Source organism: Pseudophryne corroboree, chromosome 7 (assembly GCF_028390025.1).
Source record: "Pseudophryne corroboree isolate aPseCor3 chromosome 7, aPseCor3.hap2, whole genome shotgun sequence".
Lineage (NCBI taxonomy): Eukaryota > Metazoa > Chordata > Amphibia > Anura > Myobatrachidae > Pseudophryne > Pseudophryne corroboree.
In genome coordinates, this window is record NC_086450.1 from 237713477 (window position 1) to 237734964 (window position 21488).

At 47.8% G+C, this 21488-nt stretch overlaps 1 protein-coding gene across 4 annotated transcripts in view; it reads right to left on the reverse strand.

The window, feature by feature from the left end:
* IQCB1 (IQ motif containing B1) overlaps nucleotides 1-21488 on the reverse strand; it is a 352259-nt gene that overhangs the window by 130583 nt on the left and 200188 nt on the right. For all 4 annotated transcript variants that reach the window (XM_063934042.1, XM_063934043.1, XM_063934041.1 and 1 more), the window contains one exon: nucleotides 16961-17133. In XM_063934042.1, coding sequence (XP_063790112.1) covers nucleotides 16961-17133 — 173 coding nt within the window. The remainder of the gene's footprint in view (nucleotides 1-16960; nucleotides 17134-21488) is intronic.

A 21488-nucleotide genomic window follows, 5' to 3' on the forward strand; every position in this document is an offset into this window, starting at 1 on the left:
TAGAGCGTCCACAGCTATCGCCTGAGGGTCCCTTGACCTGGCGCAATATCTTTTAAGCTTTTTGTTGAGGCGGGACGCCATCATGTCCACCTGTGGCCTTTCCCAACGATTTACAATCAGTTGGAAGACTTCTGGATGAAGTCCCCACTCTCCCGGGTGGAGGTCATGCCTGCTGAGGAAGTCTGCTTCCCAGTTGTCCACTCCCGGAATGAACACTGCTGACAGTGCTAGCACGTGATTCTCCGCCCATCGAAGAATCCTTGTGGTTTCTGCCATCGCCATCCTGCTTCTTGTGCCGCCCTGTCGGTTTACATGGGCGACCGCCGTGATGTTGTCTGAATGAATCAGCACCGGCTGGTTTTGAAGCAGGGTTACTGCTTGACTCAGGGCATTGTAAATGGCCCTTAGTTCCAGAATATTTATGTGTAGGGAAGTCTCCTGACTCGACCAATGTCCTTGGAAGTTTCTTCCCTGAGTGACTGCCCCCCAACCTCGGAGGCTTGCATCCGTGGTCACCAGGACCCAGTCCTGAATGCCGAATCTGCGGCCCTCGAGAAGATGAGCACTCTGCAGCCACCACAGCAAAGACACCCTGGCCCTCGGGGACAGGGTGATCAACCGATGCATCTGAAGATGCGATCCGGACCACTTGTCTAACAGATCCCACTGAAAGATCCTTGCATGGAACCTGCTGAAGGGAATTGCTTCGTAAGAAGCTACCATCTTTCCCAGGACTCGCGTGCAGTGATGCACCGACACCTGTTTTGGTTTCAGGAGGTCCCTGACCAGAGATGACAATTTCTGGGCCTTCTCCTCCGGGAGAAACACCTTCTTCTGTTCTGTGTCCAGAATCATGCCCAAGAAAAGCAGACGCGTCGTAGGAATCAGCTGCGACTTTGGGATATTCAGAATCCAGCCGTGCTGTTGTAGCACTTCCCGAGATAGTGCTACTCCGACTAACAACTGCTCCTTGGACCTCGCCTTTATAAGGAGATCGTCCAAGTATGGGATAATTATAACTCTCTTCTTTCGAAGGAGTATCATCATTTCGGCCATTACCTTGGTAAATACCCTCGGTGCCGTGGACAGACCAAACGGCAACGTCTGGAATTGGTAATGACAGTCCTGTACCACAAACCTGAGGTACTCCTGGTGAGGGGGGTAAATGGGGACATGTAGGTAAGCATCCTTGATGTCCAGTGACACCATAAAATCCCCCTCTTCCAGGCTTGCAATAACCGCCCTGAGCGATTCCATTTTGAACTTTAACTTCCTTATATAAGTGTTCAAGGATTTCAAATTTAGAATGGGTCTCACCGAACCGTCTGGTTTCGGTACCACAAACATTGTGGAATAGTAACCCCGTCCCTGTTGAAGGAGGGGAACTTTGATTATCACCTGCTGAAGGTACAGCTTGTGAATTGCCGCCAGTACTACCTCCCTTTTGCTTGGGAGCAGCTGGCAAGGCTGATTTGAGGTAACGGCGAGGGGGAGACGCCTCGAACTCCAGCTTGTATCCCAGAGATACCACTTGTAGAACCCAGAGATCCACCTGTGAGCGAACCCACTGGTCGCTGAAGTTCCGGAGACGCGCCCCCACCGCACCTGGCTCCACTTGTGGAGCCCCAGCGTCATGCGGTGGACTTAGTGGAAGCAGGGGAGGATTTTTGTTCCTGGGAACTGGCTGTCTGGTGCAGCTTTTTCCCTCTACCCCTGCCTCTGGGCAGAAAGGACGCGCCTCTGACCCGCTTGCTTTTCTGAGGCCGAAAGGACTGTACTTGATAATACGGTGCTTTTTTAGGCTGTGAGGGAACCTGAGGTAAAAAAGTCGACTTCCCAGCTGTTGCTGTGGATACGAGGTCCGAGACCGTCCCCAAACAATTCCTCACCCTTATAAGGCAAAACCTCCATGTGCCTTTTAGAATCAGCATCACCTGTCCACTGCCGAGTCCATAATACTCTCCTGGCAGAAATGGACATTGCATTAATTCTAGATGCCAGCCGGCAAATGTCCCTCTGTGCATCCCTCATATATAAGACGACGTCTTTAATATGCTCTATGGTTAGCAAAATAGTATCCCTGTCAAGGGAATCAATGTTATCTGACAGGGAATCAGACCAAGCAGCTGCAGCACTACACATCCATGCCGAAGCAATTGCAGGTCTCAGTATAGTACTCGAGTGTGTATATACAGACTTCAGGATAGCCTCCTGCTTTCTATCTGCAGGCTCATTTAAGGCGGCCGTATCCTGAGACGGCAGTGCCACCTTTTTTGATAAGCGTGTGAGTGCCTTGTCCACCCTAGGGGATGTTTCCCAACGTAGCCTGTCCGTTGGCGGGAAAGGGTACGCCATCAGTAACCTCTTAGAAATCACTAATTTCTTATCTGGGGAACACCACGCTTCTTCACACAATTCATTTAACTCATCAGATGGGGGAAAAGTCACTGGCTGCTTTTTCTCCCCAAACATAATACCCTTTTTTAGTGGTAACCGGGTTAATGTCAGAAATGTGCAACACATTTTTCATTGCCGTAATCATACATCGGATGGCCCTTGTGGACTGTACATTTGTCTCATCCTCGTCTACACTGGAGTCAGACTCCGTGTCGACATCTGTGTCTGCCATCTGAGGTAGCGGGCGTTTTTGAGCCCCTGATGGCCTCTGAGATGCCTGGGCAGGCGCGGGCTGAGATGCCGGCTGTCCCAAAGCTGCGTCATCGAACCTTTTATGCAAGGAGTTGACACTGTCGGTTAATACCTTCCACATATCCATCCACTCTTGTGTCGACCCCGCAGGGGGCGACATCACACTTATCGGCACCTGCTCCGCCTCCACGTAAGCGTCCTCCTCAAACATGTCGACACAGCCGTACCGACACACCACACACACACACAGGGAATGCTCTGACTGAGGACAGGACCCCACAAAGTCCTTTGGGAAGACATAGAGGGAGTATGCCAGCACACACCAGAGCGCTATATAACAGAGGGATGTACACTAACAGGAAGTGAATTTTCCCCCAATAGCTGCTTATATCACCTTTTGTGCCTAAATTTATGTGCCCCCCTCTCTTTTTTACCCTTCTCGTAGTGTATACTGCAGGGGAGAGCCTGGGGAGCGTCCTTCCAGCGGAGCTGTGAAGAGAAAATGGCGCTGGCTGTGCTGAGGAAGATAGCCCCGCCCCTTCAGCGGCGGGCTTCTCCCGCTTTTTTATTAATATTTATGGCGGGGGATTAGGCACATATACAGTTTATAACTGTATTATGTGCATTTTGCCAAAAAGGTATACATATTGCAGCCCAGGGCGCCCCCCCCCCCAGCACCCTGCACCCACCAGTGACCGGAGCGTGTGGTGTGCTGTGGGAGCAATGGCGCACAGCTGCAGTGCTGTGCGCTACCTTATTGAAGACCGGAGTCTTCAGCCGCCGATTTTCTCCTGTTCCTCCGTCTTCTGGCTCTGCAAGGGGGACGGCGGCGCGGCTCCGGGAACGGACGATCGAGGTCGGGCCCTGTGTTCGATCCCTCTGGAGCTAATGGTGTCCAGTAGCCTTAGAAGCACAAGCTAGCTGCAAGCAGGTAGGTTTGCTTCTCTCCCCTCAGTCCCTCGTAGCAGTGAGTCTGTTGCCAGTAGATCTCACTGAAAATAAAAAACCTAACAAATACTTTCTTTTCTAGTAAGCTCAGGAGAGCCCACTAGGTGCATCCAGCTCTGGCCGGGCACAGATTCTAACTGGAGGAGGGGCATAGAGGGAGGAGCCAGTGCACACCAGATGTAGTACCTAATCTTTCTTTTAAGAGTGCCCAGTCTCCTGCGGAGCCCGTCTATTCCCCATGGTCCTTACGGAGTACCCAGCATCCACTAGGACGTCAGAGAAAACACAGTAATAGACAGGTCTCATATGCAATAGGTACTAAAAATTAACAATGCATACTAAGAAGTAGATAGAATTTTTAGTACTGTATACCCTGCCTCCGTAGAGCGGGATACAGGGAGACTCACCACACTTCCACATCCAAGCAAATACGCTCGTAAGACGCTGAGTGGATTCAGACACTACTGGTGTACACTGGCGCTCTTGATAACTGATAACGGACACGGACGCTCACCAACGGACACGGACGCTGAGCGACTTCCACGTGTATGCAGACGCTAAGGCCTGCGACTCGGTCTGGGTGGGTTTATCTCCAGTGTACACAACCGCAGCGTCTAAGCTGCGACCGAGTACCCTCGTGGTAGCGTCTGATCCGGAAGTGAGGTCATTTAGTTCATGAAACGAGAAACACGCGGGAACTGGCCATGAACTCGGAGGAGGGACGGCCAGGAGAGCGTCTGAATCCCCCTGTTGACTTAAACTCCCAGGATCGCGGCCTCTACCTAGTCCTGGCGCCTATGATCCCCGGAGCGTAGCGCTGTCGCACTCTAGATGTTCGGCGCATCAACACACTGTTTGTAGTCTCCACCAAAATCAGTGTAGCTGTGTCCTGACCTCTCTAGTAAGAGGAAGTCCATAGACTCACCGCCTCCCCATGCTCCGGCCACAGCCTGGTCACGTCTGCTGGACCTGCTAGAACATACGACACAGACGCCCGTCGAGACAGCACTGATACCCGAAGGTAAGCGTTGCTGCGACCTGGTGGGGAGTTGTTGGAGCGACTCTTTCTAGAATGCGTTTAAGACGCTGTTAAGATAAGTCACTCAAAAAAACAATATAGTAAATCTATAAAAATAAAATAATAAGAGCTTGATGCTGCTCTCACAGCAGCCCTATGACCATGCGGCTTCCTGCCGCACCAAGCAAAAAACTGATGAGTCAGTGGGCGGGACTATATGGTGAAGGCCCCAATGCATCCTGGGAGGCCAGAAAGCTTGTGACCGTGTTGGTGCCATTTTCGCTGTCGCTCGTCAATATCCCAATGTTATCCTGTGGATAATCCTGTGGACCCAGCCAGAGAAAGACGGATTCCTTGTTCATGCTGTATGATGAGCAGAAAAAAGGTTGCCCTGCTTCCAAGCAGTCCATTGCTCGTTGGCTTCGGCTCACTATCCAACAAGCCTATGTGTCGGCAGCCTTGCCTGTTCTACAATCTCTGAAGGCCCACTCTACAAAATCAGTGGGCTCTTCCTGGTCAACTGCCCGTGGAGTCTCGGCCCTGCAACTGTGCCGAGCTGATACCTGGTCGGGGAAAAACACTTTTGTTAATTTCTATGGTTTTGATACCCTGGCCAAAGAGGATAGCCAGTTTGGGCAGGCGGTGCTGCAGCAGTCTCTGCACGTTCCCGCCCATTCTGGAAGCTTTGGGACATCCCCATTGTACTAATGTGTCCCCAATATCCCTTATGGATGCTAGAGTATATAGGATTTTAATACCTACCGGTAAATCCTTTTCTCATAGTCCATAAGGGATTTTGGGCGCCCGCCTCGGTGCGGTGACTTTTCTGCAGGTGGTCTATTGGTGATTCCCTGTTCAGCTGTTGCTGTTTAGTTGCCAGCTGTTGCTGGTCTTATCTGTTCAGCTTTTACTGTTTTCGTTGCCAGTCGTTGCTGGTCTTGTTCGTGTTGTTGGTGTGCTGGTGTATAAATCTCACCACTGTTTTCTTGTTGTTAATGATCCTTCTCTCGAGTATGTCCTATCTCCTTCGGGCACTGTTTTACCTATAACTGCCTGGAGCGGGGTGTCATAAAGGGGAGGAGCCAGCACACCCAGTTGAAGAAATTTAAAGTGCACTGGCTCCTTTGGACCCCATCTATACCCATCGTACTAATGTGTCCCCAATATCCCTTATGGACAGCGAGAAAAGGATTTACCGGTAGGTATTAAAATTCTATTTTAAGTGAATAGAATCTGCCTGATTCATTGTAAACCTAAACAGGAACTGTATCTTAAGGGGTATCCGGACTCCAGGTCGACAGCACAAAGGTCGACACGCCTTAGGTCGACGCCAATTGGTCGACACACCTTAGGTCGACATGGACAAAAGGTCGACATGAACAAGGTCGACATAAGTTTTTCACGATTTTTTTCTTTTTTTGAACCTTTTCATACTTAACGATCCACGTGGACTACGATTGGAACGGTAAAGTGTGCCGAGCGAAGCGGTAGCGGAGCGAAGGCACCATGCCCGCGAGCCATGCGAGGGGACGCGGTGCACTAATTGGGGTTCCCGGTCACTCTACGAAGAAAACGACACCAAAAAAAACATAAAAAACTCATGTCGACCTTTTTCCATGTCGACCTTGTTCCTGTCGACCTAAGGTGTGTCGACCAATCGGCGTCGACCTAAGGTCTGTCGACCTTTGTGCTGTCGACCCTCAGTCCCAGACCCATCTTAAGGAAGTAATATTACAGATGGGACAATATATACCTATAGATTCAGAAACAAAAACAGAAGGAAAAGCCCTGGTTCTTCCTCTCCCTGTACCTAAAAAAAAAAATCAGACCAGATGATGGCAAAGAGTGATTATTATTTTAGCAAGCCAAACTGATAACCTTTTTTTTTTCAGGGATACCCTTGTAAAGAAACTAAACAGGTGCAGGTTGCAAGAGGTCTAGGATCTAATACATCATGAAAGATTAAGGCTAGGGCCACACATAGCGCACAGGATTTCAATGGAACACAGTGCGGCACAGCCGCACTGTGTGAAAACATACATTGAAATGTATGTGTTCACACTGAAATTCCGCCGCCCTATCATCCGGCCTAACTGCACATGTGTGGGCACCTGCAAAGTCACCCATGTGCAGTCTCCTTGTGGCCAAGCGAGGACGCTATGAGTGGCCCTAGCCTAACTCGAACAACAGAAGGTTAATATATCCAGTGGTCTCAGAAAATGGACCACCGCACATCTTAGATGTTTTGGGGTCTGCGCAGGACTGTTCTGCACAGGTGCACAACATGTCCTGTGATACCTCAAGCAGGGCCTAATTCAGACTTCATTGTAGATGTGCGAGAATCTACTATCAATTTCTTGGACATGCGGGGGGGGGATGGGGGGGCAGCGAAGGCAGACGACTACCCACCATGTTAAGGGTCGCAGCGGCTGCGTGTGATGTCATGCAGCCACCGCGGCCCGCCCCTCCAACGGTCTGGACATGCCTCCGTTGTCCAGACCGCACCCCTAAAACTGAGCGTCAATGCCCAGTCTCCCTTCAGGTCATAAACTGAATTCTGCAGAGAATGCTGTTTAGGACCTTGCACATGAGCGTACCAGCATATGCACATGCGCAGAAATCGCTTCTTAGCGATTTTTGCCATCAGTGTCAGGGTCTGAATCGGCCCGCAGTTCCCCTAAGCCTCTGCCTGATTAACGGGTGCAGGTTATTTGGTGCACAAGGGTCCCTGGGTCTAGGTCGGTCCCACAATATACTTACCCTTCGGGCGTCAGCACTACAGAAAATAGGATTTTAAATTACATACTGGTAAATCCTTTTCTCGTAGTCCATAAGGAATACTGGGATCACTTAGTACAATGGGATATAGATGGGGTCCAAAGGAGCCGGTGAACTTTAAATTTCTTCAACTGGGTGTGCTGGCTCCTCCCCTCTATGCCCCCTCCCACAGCCAGTCTAGGTAAAACTGTGCCCAAAGGAGAACGGACATACTTGAGAGAAGGAACATAAACAATGAGTGGTGAGATTCATGCACCAGCACACCACAACTGTCGAAGTAAAAAATATTACATACACACCACATACGTGCGAATACATGCAGCGAGCACAGCGATATATGGTAGCATACGCATTCACACAGACAAGTCACAAAGATATATTCAACACATATTTCATACAACACATAAATTAAACATGTCAAGCACCAGACATTATAATGTATTAAATTATATAAAAGAGTTATAACATCATATATATGTATTAATGGAATGGAACAAGATAAACATGTCATGCTTGGTGCGATGGTGTATAAAAAATAGATTGATGACTGGATCAGGCATTAAAGGATGAGCTGCCCGAGGATATATCTGACAATGCCAGACATTCCATATCTCACAGTACCACCGTCACCTTTTTTACACCAGGAGGCGTCCCCTGAGGCGGGTGTGTCGGCTGCCAAGGCATCGAATAAGTCTGTCCTGGCTCGCCGTATTCTGTGACACATCCTTGATGTCCAGAGACACCAGGAACTCCCCCTCCGCCATTCCTAAGATAACTGCTCTCAGAGACTCCATCTTGAATTTGAAGTCAATGAGATAAGGGTTCAAAGATTTCAAGTTCAGAATTGGCCTTACCGAACCATCTGGCTTCAGTACCACAAAAAGGTTTGAATAGTCAACTGATGAGGTGGAACTGGAATAATGACCTCGGACTACCAATTTCCGGATAGCGTCCAGTAGAATAGCTCTGTCTGCCGGCAAAGCTGGCAAGCCTGATTTGAAGAAACGGTGAGGTGGGAGAGTTTGAAACTCCAGCCTGTATCCCCCGGGACACAATATCCTGTATCCAGGGGTCCAGGCCAGACGACACCCAGACGTGGCTGAAATGCCGGAGTCTCGCTCCCACCTGACCTACCTCCAGGATGTGCGGTCCACCGTCATGCTGAGGACTTTGAGGTACCAGAAGCAGGCTTCTGGTTCTGGGAACCTGCGGGAGCAGGCTTTTTGGATTTGGCACGACCGCCTCTAAAGAAGGTGTGGGAGGGCTTGTTCTTTCTAGGCCTGGTTGGGAGTAAAAGGCTTCTTCGTAGCCGGTGCAGCTGAGGGGAGAAAAGGAGACTTACCCGTGGTAGCCGTGGCAATCCACACATCCAGCGCCTCCCCAAACAGAGCCTGACCTGTATAGGGTAGGCTCTCCACACTTTTCCTGGATTCCGCGTCCACAGACCATTGGCGCAGGCAGAGACCCCTGCGAGCAGAGATGGACATGGAGGAGATTCCCACAGCCATGGAGCCCAGATCCTTCATGGATTCTACCAGGAACCCTGCAGAATCCTGTATGTTACGTAAAAACAAATCAACGTAACCTTTATCCATCGTAGTCAAGTCCTCCTGCAGAGTGATTGACCACTTTGCTATAGCTTTAGAAATCCATGCACAGGCAATAGTAGGCCGCAGTATAGCCCCTGAAGCCGTGTACATGGATTTGAGCGTAACATCCACCTTGCGATCAGCCGGGTCCTTCAACGCGGTAGATCCCGGGACTATTTTGACAGCCTGGAGACAAAGGCGTCAACCATAGGCGGGGACTCCCATTTTTTTTCTATCGTCTTCCGGGAAGGGAAAAGCAACCAGAACCCTTTTAGAGATCTGGAATTTTTTCTTCGGGTTTTCCCAGGCTTTTTCAAATATAGCATTTAATTCCTTACATGTCGGGAAGGTGAGAGGGGCTTTCTCACTGTCTGTGAAAAAGCCTCCTCCACCTGCTCAGGAGGAGTGTCAGAAATATGTAACACATCCCGCTGGGCCTCAATCATCAACTGCACCCCCTTAGCAAGTGATGCCGTCCCCTTCGACACATCCCCATCACCGTCTGCTGTGTCAGAATCGGTATCCGTGTCATCCTGCATGATTTGGGCAAGAGCACGTTTGTGAGAATGCACCGCAGGGGGCCCCGAGGGAGCAGTATCGGACCATACTGCCATAGAGGATTGCAATATCTGAGTAGCATGCTCAGTCCTTGCAACCCTTTCAGAAATCTGAGAAATAGCCCCCCTAAGAGAGGCTAACCACTCTGGTTCTCTAGCTAGGATCTGCGCTACAACAGTACAATCCTGATTACATGGGATGGGATCTTCCTGAGAAGATAAGTCCTCTGCAGCATATGAGACATAGTCTCTAGACATATTTGCTTGTACACCCCACACCCCACATACACACAGGGTACAGGGCAGACAGAGTTTCCCCCCAAGAATGGCAGAGAGACACACAGAGATTGGAGCCAACCCACACACAGCGCTATATAGGTATAGGGAGACCCTTAACCAGCGCTGACTGTGTCCCTTAATAGGTGACACAGTCTTTACACAGCCTCCCCTCCCTTCTACATCCCCTTGGTACCGTACAGATAGCTGGAGGTGCTCTGGAGGTCTGCTCTTCCACTGGCAGCGTGTCTGCAGGCAGGAAAATGGCGCTGAACACTGTTGGGTCCGCTCTGAGGAGAAGCTCCGCCCCCTTAATGGCGCTGTCTTCCTGCTCTTCCAAGATTATACTGGCCTGAGGATTTAGTGCTGGCTGAGATCCGCAGACCCCGACAGGCTTTCTGGTCAGTGTAGGGTTAAGGCGCCGGCTCAGGGCGCCCCTCACAGCGCTGCACCTAAGTACCGCTGAGCCTCCCGGAGCGCAGTTAGTACTGCGCTCCTACCCTGTAGCCGCCATCTTCACACTGGCCCCCTGCTTGCTAGGGCGGTCGGTGACTCACTCGCCACAAACTTCAGCTCGGCAAGGGGGTGGCGGCATGCTGCTGGGGTGAGCGATCTATCCCCTCTGGAGCTCAGTGTCCAGTCAGCGGAGACAGTGGCTCAGACCCTGCAGGGCGGACTCTGCCCCCCCCCCCCCCCCCCCCCCCTCCCCTCAGTCCCTCGATGCAGGGAGGCTGTTGCCAGCAGCCTCCCTGTAAAATAAAAACTCTAAAATAAACTTTTACTAAGAAATCTCTGTAGAGCTCCCCTAGCTGTGACCGGCTCCTCTGGGCACATTTTCGAAACTGGGTCTGGTAGGAGAGGCATAGAGGGAGGAGCCAGCCCACACTGTTAAACTCTTAAAGTGCCAATGGCTCCTGGTAGACCCGTCTATACCCCATGGTACTAATATGGACCATAGCATCCTCTAGGACGTAAGAGAAAGTGGGGTCCCTGCTCTGTTACAGTGTCCACGCCAGCGCCGCAGTCCGTCTCCCTAGACTGCGACCGGAACGCGATTTAATGGCGGGTTCCGCCTGGGGGACCCTCTTACCTCCTCCCTTCTGTAGCAGCCACGCGAACCAGGAGAGCATCTGCGACCGTGTGCCTAGAGCCGGAGCATCTCCGCCACAAGTACCCGGGAACAGAGCCAGCGGGAGTATGCGACGCCACTGGGGAGGTGACAGAGCCACAGCACAGAATGTCACCCTGACATGTAAGTGCTGCGGCCCTTAAAGTCTTCTAAAAGCTATTTCAGGACTGCCCAGTGAAGCCCCCCTGTTAAGTGACCTGCTTCTGCAGGCATCAACTCGAAACTGAGCCCCAGTGCCTGGAGGCAGGGTTATAGAGGAGGCCCCAATGCATCCTGGGACAGTTGGTGCCTGGATTAAGATCCATGGCTACACCCCGATGTTTTCCCTGTGGAACCAATGTACCCCGCTGCAGAAAGTGGAGGGATTCCACATTACGTTTGGATTCTGCGTCCGCAATCTACTGATGCAACCACAAGGCCCTGCGCGCCGACACTGCCATGGCAGACGTCCAAGCATTAATGTTCCCCATCTCCTTAAGGGAAGCACAGAGGACACGGGTAGTGTCCTGAATATGCTTCAGTAGGGTCACCATAGTAACTAAGGGCATATCCCCCGAGAGGCCACCCTGAATTTGCGTGGCCCAAGAATGCTTAACATGGGTCATTAAGCAACCCGCAATGACCGGTCTTTGTGAAAGGCCGGCTGCATTGTATATAGATTTTAGGTTAGTCTCTATCTTTCGATTCCAAGGATCCTTCATAGTAAAGGAGCCCGGGGGCAGGCAGCACCGCCTTCTTAGACAGGCGAGAGACTGAGACATCCACACCAGGGAGTTCCTCCCAAAATTTTCTACCTTGAGGAGCAAATGGGAAAGTGCGCAATTTTTTTTTGCACACTTGGAATTTTTTTGTCTGGATTTTTCCAGGCCTGTTTCAATAATTCAACTAACTCTGGAGAATCAGGGAAAGTGACATTGGGCTTGTTTTGTACAAAGAAAAACGACTGCTGTGATGCAGCGTCCTCTAGAGGGAGCTTTTACACATCCCTTATAGCCAAAATGAGGGGTTCAATACCCTGAGTAGAATCGGGATCCCCACTAATGGGATCCAGGTCATCCCCATCATCCTGAATATCATCATCTGAATCTGATAGCAGAGCAGGTAAACCATGCTTCTGTGGACCTGCATGAGAGAGGGGGAGCTGTGCATCTGCCCTAGCAGCTAAATCTGCAACAGCTTGTTGGAGTACCTGAGTCTTCTGCACATTAGCAGTGAACTGGGAAGACATATCTGACATCAGTCTTAAGAGACCCTAACCAGTGGGGCTCTGGACCCTCTCCCCCAGCCCCTTCACTGATTTGTGAAGATTGACTGCATTGTTCACAGGAAACAGAATCATTAGATAATGGAGAGAATCTGGTGTGACGTACACTGCACAGCTTGTGTTTACCCATATTTCACAGTAAGCACAATAACATACACATAGACAGTTATAATGCAAGCCTGCCCTACTGTATGTGAGAGGAGACACAGATGAGAGAGGACACCAGCACACCCTGAGCTGCACAGCCCCAGTAAGGCTGTCAGCTTTCTAAACACAGTAAACACTAGCAATTTAAGTCCTACAGAGGATCAGGATAGTGTACACAAGCGTCTCTCCCCCTTTGCTACACCCTGTACCAGTTTTCCAGTGTGCCTTGTGAGGCAGGAAGTGCTGTGTGTGCTGTAGATGGCTGCTGTAAGCAGAGGAAGGCGCCAAAACGCCTCAGGTCCCACTCTGAGTTAGCTCCGCCCCCTCTAATGGCACCAGAACTATAAAGAATATTTATACTGGAAAAGTCTCCTTCATAGCTTAAAACATCACAACAAGTGCTAGTCAAGCCTTTTGTGCCAGTTCTACACGGGGGATCTTAGCGGGACCCCCCCAGGAGGGTCCCGTACGCCGCGCCCATGGTCAGCCGCACTTTGAACCGGGGGACCCCCCTAGCGGGCCCCTGGTTTGTACTCACCACCGATGTCACCTTCAGGCAGAGTTAGCGGTGTGTGGCGTGCTGTGGCTGTGACAGCCAAGGCGCAGTGCCCCACAGCAGGGAAGCGGCTCTGCACCTCGTAAGGCCAGTGACCGTCTGCCCCCACCCCCCCCTAACTCCCATGGCGCATGTATGCTGTTGCCCAGATAGCATACCGAAACTAATAAAAGTTTAAAATGAAATTGAAGAAAACTCTCTGGAGCTGCAGAGATGTGCGCTCTACTGAGGGCACTTTTTTCTAAACTGCCTGTGGGAGGGGGCATAGAGGGGAGGAGCCAGCCACCCAGTTGAACTAATTTAAAGTGCCCTTATGGATGCTAGAGAAATATATTTTAACAAAAACCAATGCAATCGGAGAACTCCTTTCCATAGGATTCACCACATGATCTGCCCCTGCTTTATCATTAATGTGTTTGAGCCATCGAGACGTAGGGACTGTTGAATGTGAAGCTCTTGCAACCTACAGATGTAGCCATGTTCATCGTTGCTGCTGCTGCGCCATACAGGCGTCCTAGTTGCACCAAATAGCGCAGGTAGGTGAAGCAAGGCGTGATAAGGCACAAGAGGATCCACAGCATGCAATACAGTTTCACCACTGGGTGGCGACTGTTTTACTAATGAAAACTACAGTACAATTCATACTTGCCTACTTTTGAAGAAGCATTTCAGGGAGATTGGGAAAGTAACACCTATCAGTGCGGGCATGTACTGCTACATCTGAGAGGCGTGTCATGAAAATGACTTACATCCAAATGTAAATGAGCACCAAAGTTAGTAAGATCTACTTGTTGAAGAAAAGACGCTGATATTTTGTAGGATTTTTTTGTGTATTGTGTTTTACAAGAGGTTCCATATACTGTAAGTGGCCACAAGAAACCTTTAAAATGCATGTAGCCATAGGGATCATTAGGGGTAATTCTGAGTTGATCGCAGCACCAAGTTTGTTAGCAATTGGGCAAAACCATGTGCACTGTAGGGGGGACAGATATAACATTTGCAGAGAGAGTTAGATTTGGGTAGGTTATTTTGTTTCTGTGCAGGGTAAATACTGGTTGCTTTATTTTTACACTGCAATCTAGATTCCAGTTTGAACACACCCCACACAAATCTAACACTCTCTGCACATGTTATATCTGTCCCCCCTGCAGTGCACATGGTTTTGCCCAACTGCTAAAAAATGTCCTGCTGCGATCAACTTGGAATTACCCCCATTGTGCCTTATACCCAGGGCAGGGAAATGGCACGGATGATCCCATTTGAATGTATGTGTCTCTGATTTCTCTTTTTTTCAGGGAGATTGAGGGACTTTTCAGGGAGTCAGGGAGATTGCTACTATTTCAGGGAGTCTCCTGCAGAATGAGGGAGGGTAGGCAACTATGGTACAATTATGAATAGCAGCAGATGAATATGGCACTACAGAATACTGAACAATGTAGCTAGTCCTGACAAGTGGGCCAGTGGACATTAAATATAGTAGTTCTGTTTTAATACATTAATACTGCAGGGCACAGTACCAAATTACCAGAACGGCAGGCACCTAGTGACAACATACTTTATAACTGAAAGTTCCCTGGTGCGCTGTATAAAAAGATCCCTACATTAAGTAGAAATTTAAACACAGAAAAAGGATTTGCTCAGCATCTCCAACACACAAAGAAAAGCACAGTTCAGAGTTCTACACGGCTCTCTAAAAGAAAAAAATCATTACAATCAGCGAATTTTTTTTTTTGACACACAGCACTATAAGAGAAAAACAAAATTGCAATGAGCGACATCACTGTCTCTCCAAGTCTTTCTTGGAATAGTGGTATCACAAATGGTTACCATGCCCGTGAGCTAGGGTTCGATACCTGCAAAGGGTGCACTTGTATATCTCTGTACAAATTAGCATTCACAGTTTTTTTCTCCCCCCAAAAAAAACAAAAAAAAAACACAACTGCATGTGGTACTTTATACACAAATATACAAGCTTGGCTATTTAAATTACAACAGTCTTATCTTTATGAGACAGAGTTTACTTTACTTATTCCTGGGCCTCCCCATTGCTTTAATAGGCAGCCTTCCCCACCCCTAATCCCACCCCCCATGAGACTCATGATTTCACGGACTGGGTGCACTGCTTAGTAAATGACAAACACAATGCAGCCTGTTCACTACTGTATATAAATGAATGGCTCATGCTGTAAGTTACTAAGCAGTACACACAATCCGTGAAATTACAAGTCTCATGGGGGGTGGAATTGGTGGTGGGGTAGGCTGCCTATTAAAGCAATGGGGAGGCCTGGGAAGAAGTACAGATACTCAGTCTCGCATTTACAGTTTTTTGCAATTTTGACTATGTATCTGTGTGCATGTCTAAGTCTGTATACAAAGTATGACAGAACTTGTTTTGGGAAAGTTAGAAAAAACCTGTAGATTATATTTTTTTTACACAGAAACACAATAGAAGTGTGTGCTTTGCGAGAATCGAACCCTAGCTCACAGGCATGGTAACCATTGACAATACCACTATGGCAAGAGAGCTAAGGAGAAAGGTGACTGACACCTGCAGTGACATAGTGATGTAGCTCATTGTATTTTTATTTTTTTTAATAGTGCTGTGTGTCCTAACTCTATCGCTGATTGTAATGATTTTTTTTTTTTTTTGAGAGAGAGCTGTGTAGAACTCTGAACTGTGCTTTTCTTTGTGTACGTTGGAGACGCTGATCCAATCTTTTTCTGTGTTCACATTTCTAATTAATATAGAGATGATCTAAAAAAGTAGAGCATCGTTTGACTTTACAATGGAGACTTCACACATGCACAATGGTGGTTTTTAAAAGCGACACCTAGTGGATGCACCCCACAAAGACTTAATTGATTAAACTGTGACTGTATACACAACGCTGCGACAAGACACAGGAAAAAGTTATGCGATTCGTTTTTCGCACTACACGCCTCACGGAGGACAGATGAGCCTGGCTACATCTGTACTCCTTTACCTAAACAATTTAAAACACTCCCTAGTAGGAGACCTAAGGTCTGATTCAGAGGTGGAACTAAAGCAAAAAAGAGCAAGTAGCAGTGCAACTTGCAAAAACCATGTTGCACTGTAGATGGATCAGATGTGCAGAGATTTGGGAATTGAGGGGGGGGGGTCCAAACATAAATCTAAATTGCAGTGGAAAAAGAAGGCTGTCCAGTATTTGTGGGCTACATGTAAAAGCAGGCAGTATTTACCCTGCATGCAATTTAAAAAAATAGATATATTTTCCACTTCTTGCATTGTAAAAAGGTTTATCAAGGTCCAATTAAGTAACATTAAGAAAAAGTACCCACTACATGAGGCACTTAGCTTAAACTGAGGAGAAACCATTGAGAGAGTAGAGTGGAGGAGTTTTAGTTTCTGTAGAGAAATCCTAGGCTCCTAACGCCTGGAAAGCCTGTACAACCCCATGGTAGCAGTGACTCCATATTGGATTAAGGAGAAACATAGCCAGGCATCAGAATGTAATAGGTTATATATGTATGGTCTCATCCACCCTTTAAAGTATGAACTCAATATGAGACAAACAAGAGATTATAAAGGAATAACTTCTCAAAAGCTGTTGCTGCTTTCAACATGAACAGTGGGTGAAATGAGCGACGTGCTAGATTGATCCTGCAGGCCAATCTAGCAGCGGCGATAGCGATGCGCGGCTATCGCTGTGGGGGGTACACACGAGTGATCTGTGCTTAAAATCTAAGCAATCTAGTCAGACTGCTTAGATTTTAAGCATGGATCTCTCCCCTAAAGGAACAGAAATCTGCATTTACACTCCTCTGGGAGTCCCTGCCAGAGTTACACAAGACCCTACTTTTCTTACTGGAAAACCTCTGCGTTACTTAAATAAATATTTTCCCAGTCATTAGAAAGACAACAGAACAGTGTGCACACAATAAAATTTCCTTTATAAAATTTCACACTATTTAGCACCAACCAGATTTCATCCAAAAGCAATTAAAGTAAAGCCAGGTATCCTATTTCTCAATCTCCTGGCATATAAACCGGGAATGATTTTATTTACCTTTATATTGAGAGCCCACCATCTTTGCAACACTTGGGTTGGATTCCACCATTAAAAGCAATGATCGAGTAGCAGCATTCCCAGTGACTGGATTGGATGATGCAGAAAGATTGTAAACAAGTTCATGCAATATTGGATTCAGGGCCTCCACCGGAACGGTGCTCAGGATTGCACTGCAAAACAGAAGGACAATGGGTTATGCCACTTATGAAATGTGCACTTTGGGCTTAATTGTCTGAAAATAATTCACTTAATGTTATTGAAAGAGGCTCCTGTTCAATTTGATTTATTTTTAGTAGTAATTTTAAAACAATGTAGAATTTAACTAAGTCACTTTGTAATAAATGCCAGGTGATTATTTAAAAAATAAAATAAAAAAAATGTAGTTCATAAAAAAAAAAAAAACCCATCCATTTCTCTGAATCCACTCGGGGACACTGGAGAACTTAAGACAGATGGGTGTGAAGGATGCAGACCGGAGGTAGCACAATCTAAATAAAAAAATTATGCATAGCTGGCTCATCCCTCTTTACACCCCCTGTCCCTCCAGTTTGAAAAATAGACAGAGAAGAGAGAACATGAAAAAAAATCAAGCCGTAAGGGAAGGAACCAACCGTACCAACACGTCAAACAACAACCAAGAACTAATGACATAGTAATCAAACTGTTTGAACTAAATTTTAAAGAACACGCAGGCAGATAGCACTGAGGCGGGCATCCAGTGCCCCAGAGTGGATTTAGAGAAATGGATTTATCGATAAGTACCAAAATCCTTTTTTCTCCTTCATCCACTAGGGGACACTGGAGAACTTAGACAGCTGGGGATGTCCCAAAGATATTCCCATGGGCGGGAGTGCTGTCTGAAGCCTGCAGAACCAAACTTTCAAAATTTGCATCTCCAGATGCAAGCATGTCGAAATTGTAAAACCGAGTGAACGTGCGCGCTAATGACCACGTTGCACCTCTGCAAAGTTTTGTAGAGGAAGTTCCTCTAGCCATAGCTCATGAAGCTCCTACTGATCTGGTGGTATAAGCACCTACCCAAAAAGGAACTCTTACCACAAGCAATGTATCTGACCAAGGTCTGTTCTGATGCCGGCCAACCCCTCCAAGGGCCGTCGTACAGTATAAATAAAACGTCTGATTTTTTTAATAGAAACATACACCCGCAAGGCTCTGACCACATTCAAAGAAAGGTCCCCTTCTGACAATACTCTGAAGGATGGGACCACAATCAGCTGTTTTATATGGAAACCTGAAACCACCTTAGGTAAAAACTCCGCCTTCGTACGTAGCTCCGCTCTGTCTTCATGAAAAACTAAGAAAGGACTTTTACATGACAGGGCACCTAACACTGGGACCCTTCTAGCTCATGCCAAGGCCAGAAGCAGGACCGCCTTCAAACTTATATATTTAAGGTCCGCCCTTTCCAAAGGTTCGAAAACGGCAGATTTAAACAATTCTAGGACTAAATTTAAATCTCATGGAGCCGTGGGTGGACGAAAAGGTGGTTGTATTCTCAACACACCTTGTAAAAATGTCTGGACTTCTTGCAAGGACGCCAGACGTTGCTGAAAAAGGATAGAGATCCCAATCTCAAATCACCATCCAAATCCTTTTGGAGAAATCTCAACAATCTAGTATGACGGAACTCTCTAGGGTTCCAACCAGGGTAAGGTTTGGGTAAAATAACGGGACTTGTGACAACAGGTCCTCCCTCTGCGGCAGTCTCCATGGTTCTTCCACCAGGAGTCCCTTCCGATCAGAGTCCCAACTTCTGCGAGGCCAGTCTCGTGCTATTAAAATCACCAACGCTCTTTGCAGTTTCACCTTTTTTTAAACACTCTCGGTAAGAGGGAAAACGGCGGGACGATGTACACCAGGTCGTATGTCCATGGAATCGCCAGCGCATCTACCGGCTCTGCTGCTGGATTCTGCGTCCTGGCCACATATCTTGGCAGCCGATGGTTGTTCCGCGAGGCCATTAGGTCTATGTGCAGCAGACCCCACCATCTTACCACTGCGTCAAATACCTGAGGGTGTAGCCACCACTCTCCTGGATGCATATCCTGAGTACTGAGGTGGTCTGCTTCCCAATTTTCCACTCCTGGAATGAAGACTGACGACAGTATTATACTGCACTTTTCTGTCCAAGATATAATCCTTGTGGCCTCCTTTAAAGCCATGCGGCTTCTTGTTCCTCCCTGACGGTTTATGTATGCTGTCACCGTTACATTGTCCAACTGCACTCTCATGTGTTGAGCCTGTACTAAATCTTCCGCCATCAGAAGAGCATTGTAAATGGCTCTTAACTCTAAGACATTTATTGGTAGACTGCTCTCCTGTGGCGACCATCTTCCCTGAAACGGATGGTTTTCCAGTACTGCCCCCCATCCTTGGAGACTGGCATCTGTTGTCAGAATCTTCCAGTCACAGATTCCAAACTTCTTTCCTGCTGCTAGATTCTTGTGGACCGACCACCAAATTAGCGAAGTCCTGGCCTGGGGCGACAAGCGAATCCTTCGGTGGAGAAGCGAATCCTTCGGTGGTGAATCTGATTGCCCTCTGGGCAATCAGATTCAGCTGGAAAGGTCTGGAATGAAGCCTGCCATATTGGATCGCTTCGAAGGATGCTACCATTTTCCCTATAAGCCTTACACAAAGATGTAGAGACCGTCTGGTTTTTCAGAAACTGACGACCCATCTCCATGACGTCTCGAATCTGGTCTTCTGGGAGAAACACTTTCAGATGCACCGTATCTAAAAGGAGACCCAAGAATTGAATCCTCTGCGTTGGTTGTAGATTGGATTTTTTTAAATTCACAATCCAGCCGTGTCGAATCAGAAACTGATAAGTGATCTGGGCATCTCGGATCAATTGATCCTGAGAGGGAGCCTTGATGAGAAGGTCGACTAGATATGGTATTATCGTTACTCCTAACGATCTCAATTTCGCTACCATGACTGCCATGATCTTCGGGAAGATTCTTGGGGCTGATGATAAGCCAAACAGAAGAGCTCTAAATGGGTAATGAGTCTTGCCCACACCAAACCCTAAATAGGCTTGGTGTGGAGCACAAATTGGGACATGGAGGTACGTGTCTTTTATGTCCATCGACACCATGAACTCCCTTCGATCCAGACTTGCAATAACTGACTGTATCGATTTCATTTTGAACTTGTAAATAGTCAGGAATTGATTTAACACCTTTAAATTAAGGATTGGTCTGACAGACCCATCCAATTTTGGCATAACAAAAAGATTTGAGCAAAATTCCATTCCTCTATGAGACATTGGGACCGGCATAATTACTTCAGTCTGAAGTAATCTTTGAATAGCAATCTCTAATACCTTCGCTATTTGAGGGCACTGAGGAAGGCTGGTCATAAAGAACAGACTGTGAGGTTGGTTCAGAAAATCCCTGGGAAATAATGTATCCCTGGGAAATAATGTTGTTGATCCAAACCTCTGGTGAGGTTTCGGCCCAGGTGTCCTGAAACCTTTCCAACTGCGCGCCCACCATAGGAGACCCAAGGTGAGCTGGGAGACCGTCATGCCACGGTCTTGTCAGCAGGTTTAGGGTCTTGTTTTCGGGTTCTGGACTGGGCACAGCCTCTGCCTCTATTTCCACGGGCTTGACCTCCAAAACCTCTTCCTCTTACTCGAAAGGATTGAGACAGAAAAGAATTAAAAACTGGCCCAGAGTAATTTCTCCTGACCTGTGGCGTAGTACTAGGATACATGGTAGGCAAAAAGGTAGATTTTCCCCCTGTTGCTTGTGAAATCCACTTGTCTAATTCCAGACCAAATAAAGCCTCCCCTACAAAGGGGATCGCCTCCACTGCCTCCTTTGAATCAGAATCCACCTGCCATTCTCTGAGCCACAGAATTTTTCTGGCTGAAATGGCCTAAGCAGAGATGCATGATGCTATCCTGATAGCATCCTTTGCAGGTTGGTAAATATATGTAGCCGGCTCACGGATATGCTCCGCTAAACGAATTCTCTCTTCCTGGTTGTTATTCTCCGCTACAGCCTGAACAATCTGACCAGCCCAAGCAACAATAGCCTTGTTCGCCCATAGCACTAATAATCATAGGTCTTTGTGATGCTCCTACAGCCACAAAAATAGATTTTAGTGCTGTATCTAACTTACGATCTGAGGCCTCTTTAAGAGTAGTCACGTTTGGTATAGGTAAGATTTTCCTTTTTGACAGTCTAGCCAGGGAAGCGTCCACAATCGGCGGAACCTCCCACTTAGACATGATACCCTTGGGTAATGAGTAGTTAGCCGTGAATTTTCTGGGGATTTGGAAGAGTCTATCTGGCTGCTTCCTTGCTTCTTCCATTTGATTTTGGAGAGTCTGAGGAATTGGAAAAACTGTACTTTGCGGTTTCCGAGACTCAAATAAATAAAAAAACCTCAGGTTCCTTCACTTCTTCCTCCCTGAAGTTAAGGACCTTCTTTACCTCGTCAATAAGGGATTCTAACCCTCTGACTCTTCCGCATCCTCCTCCTGAGGACTGAC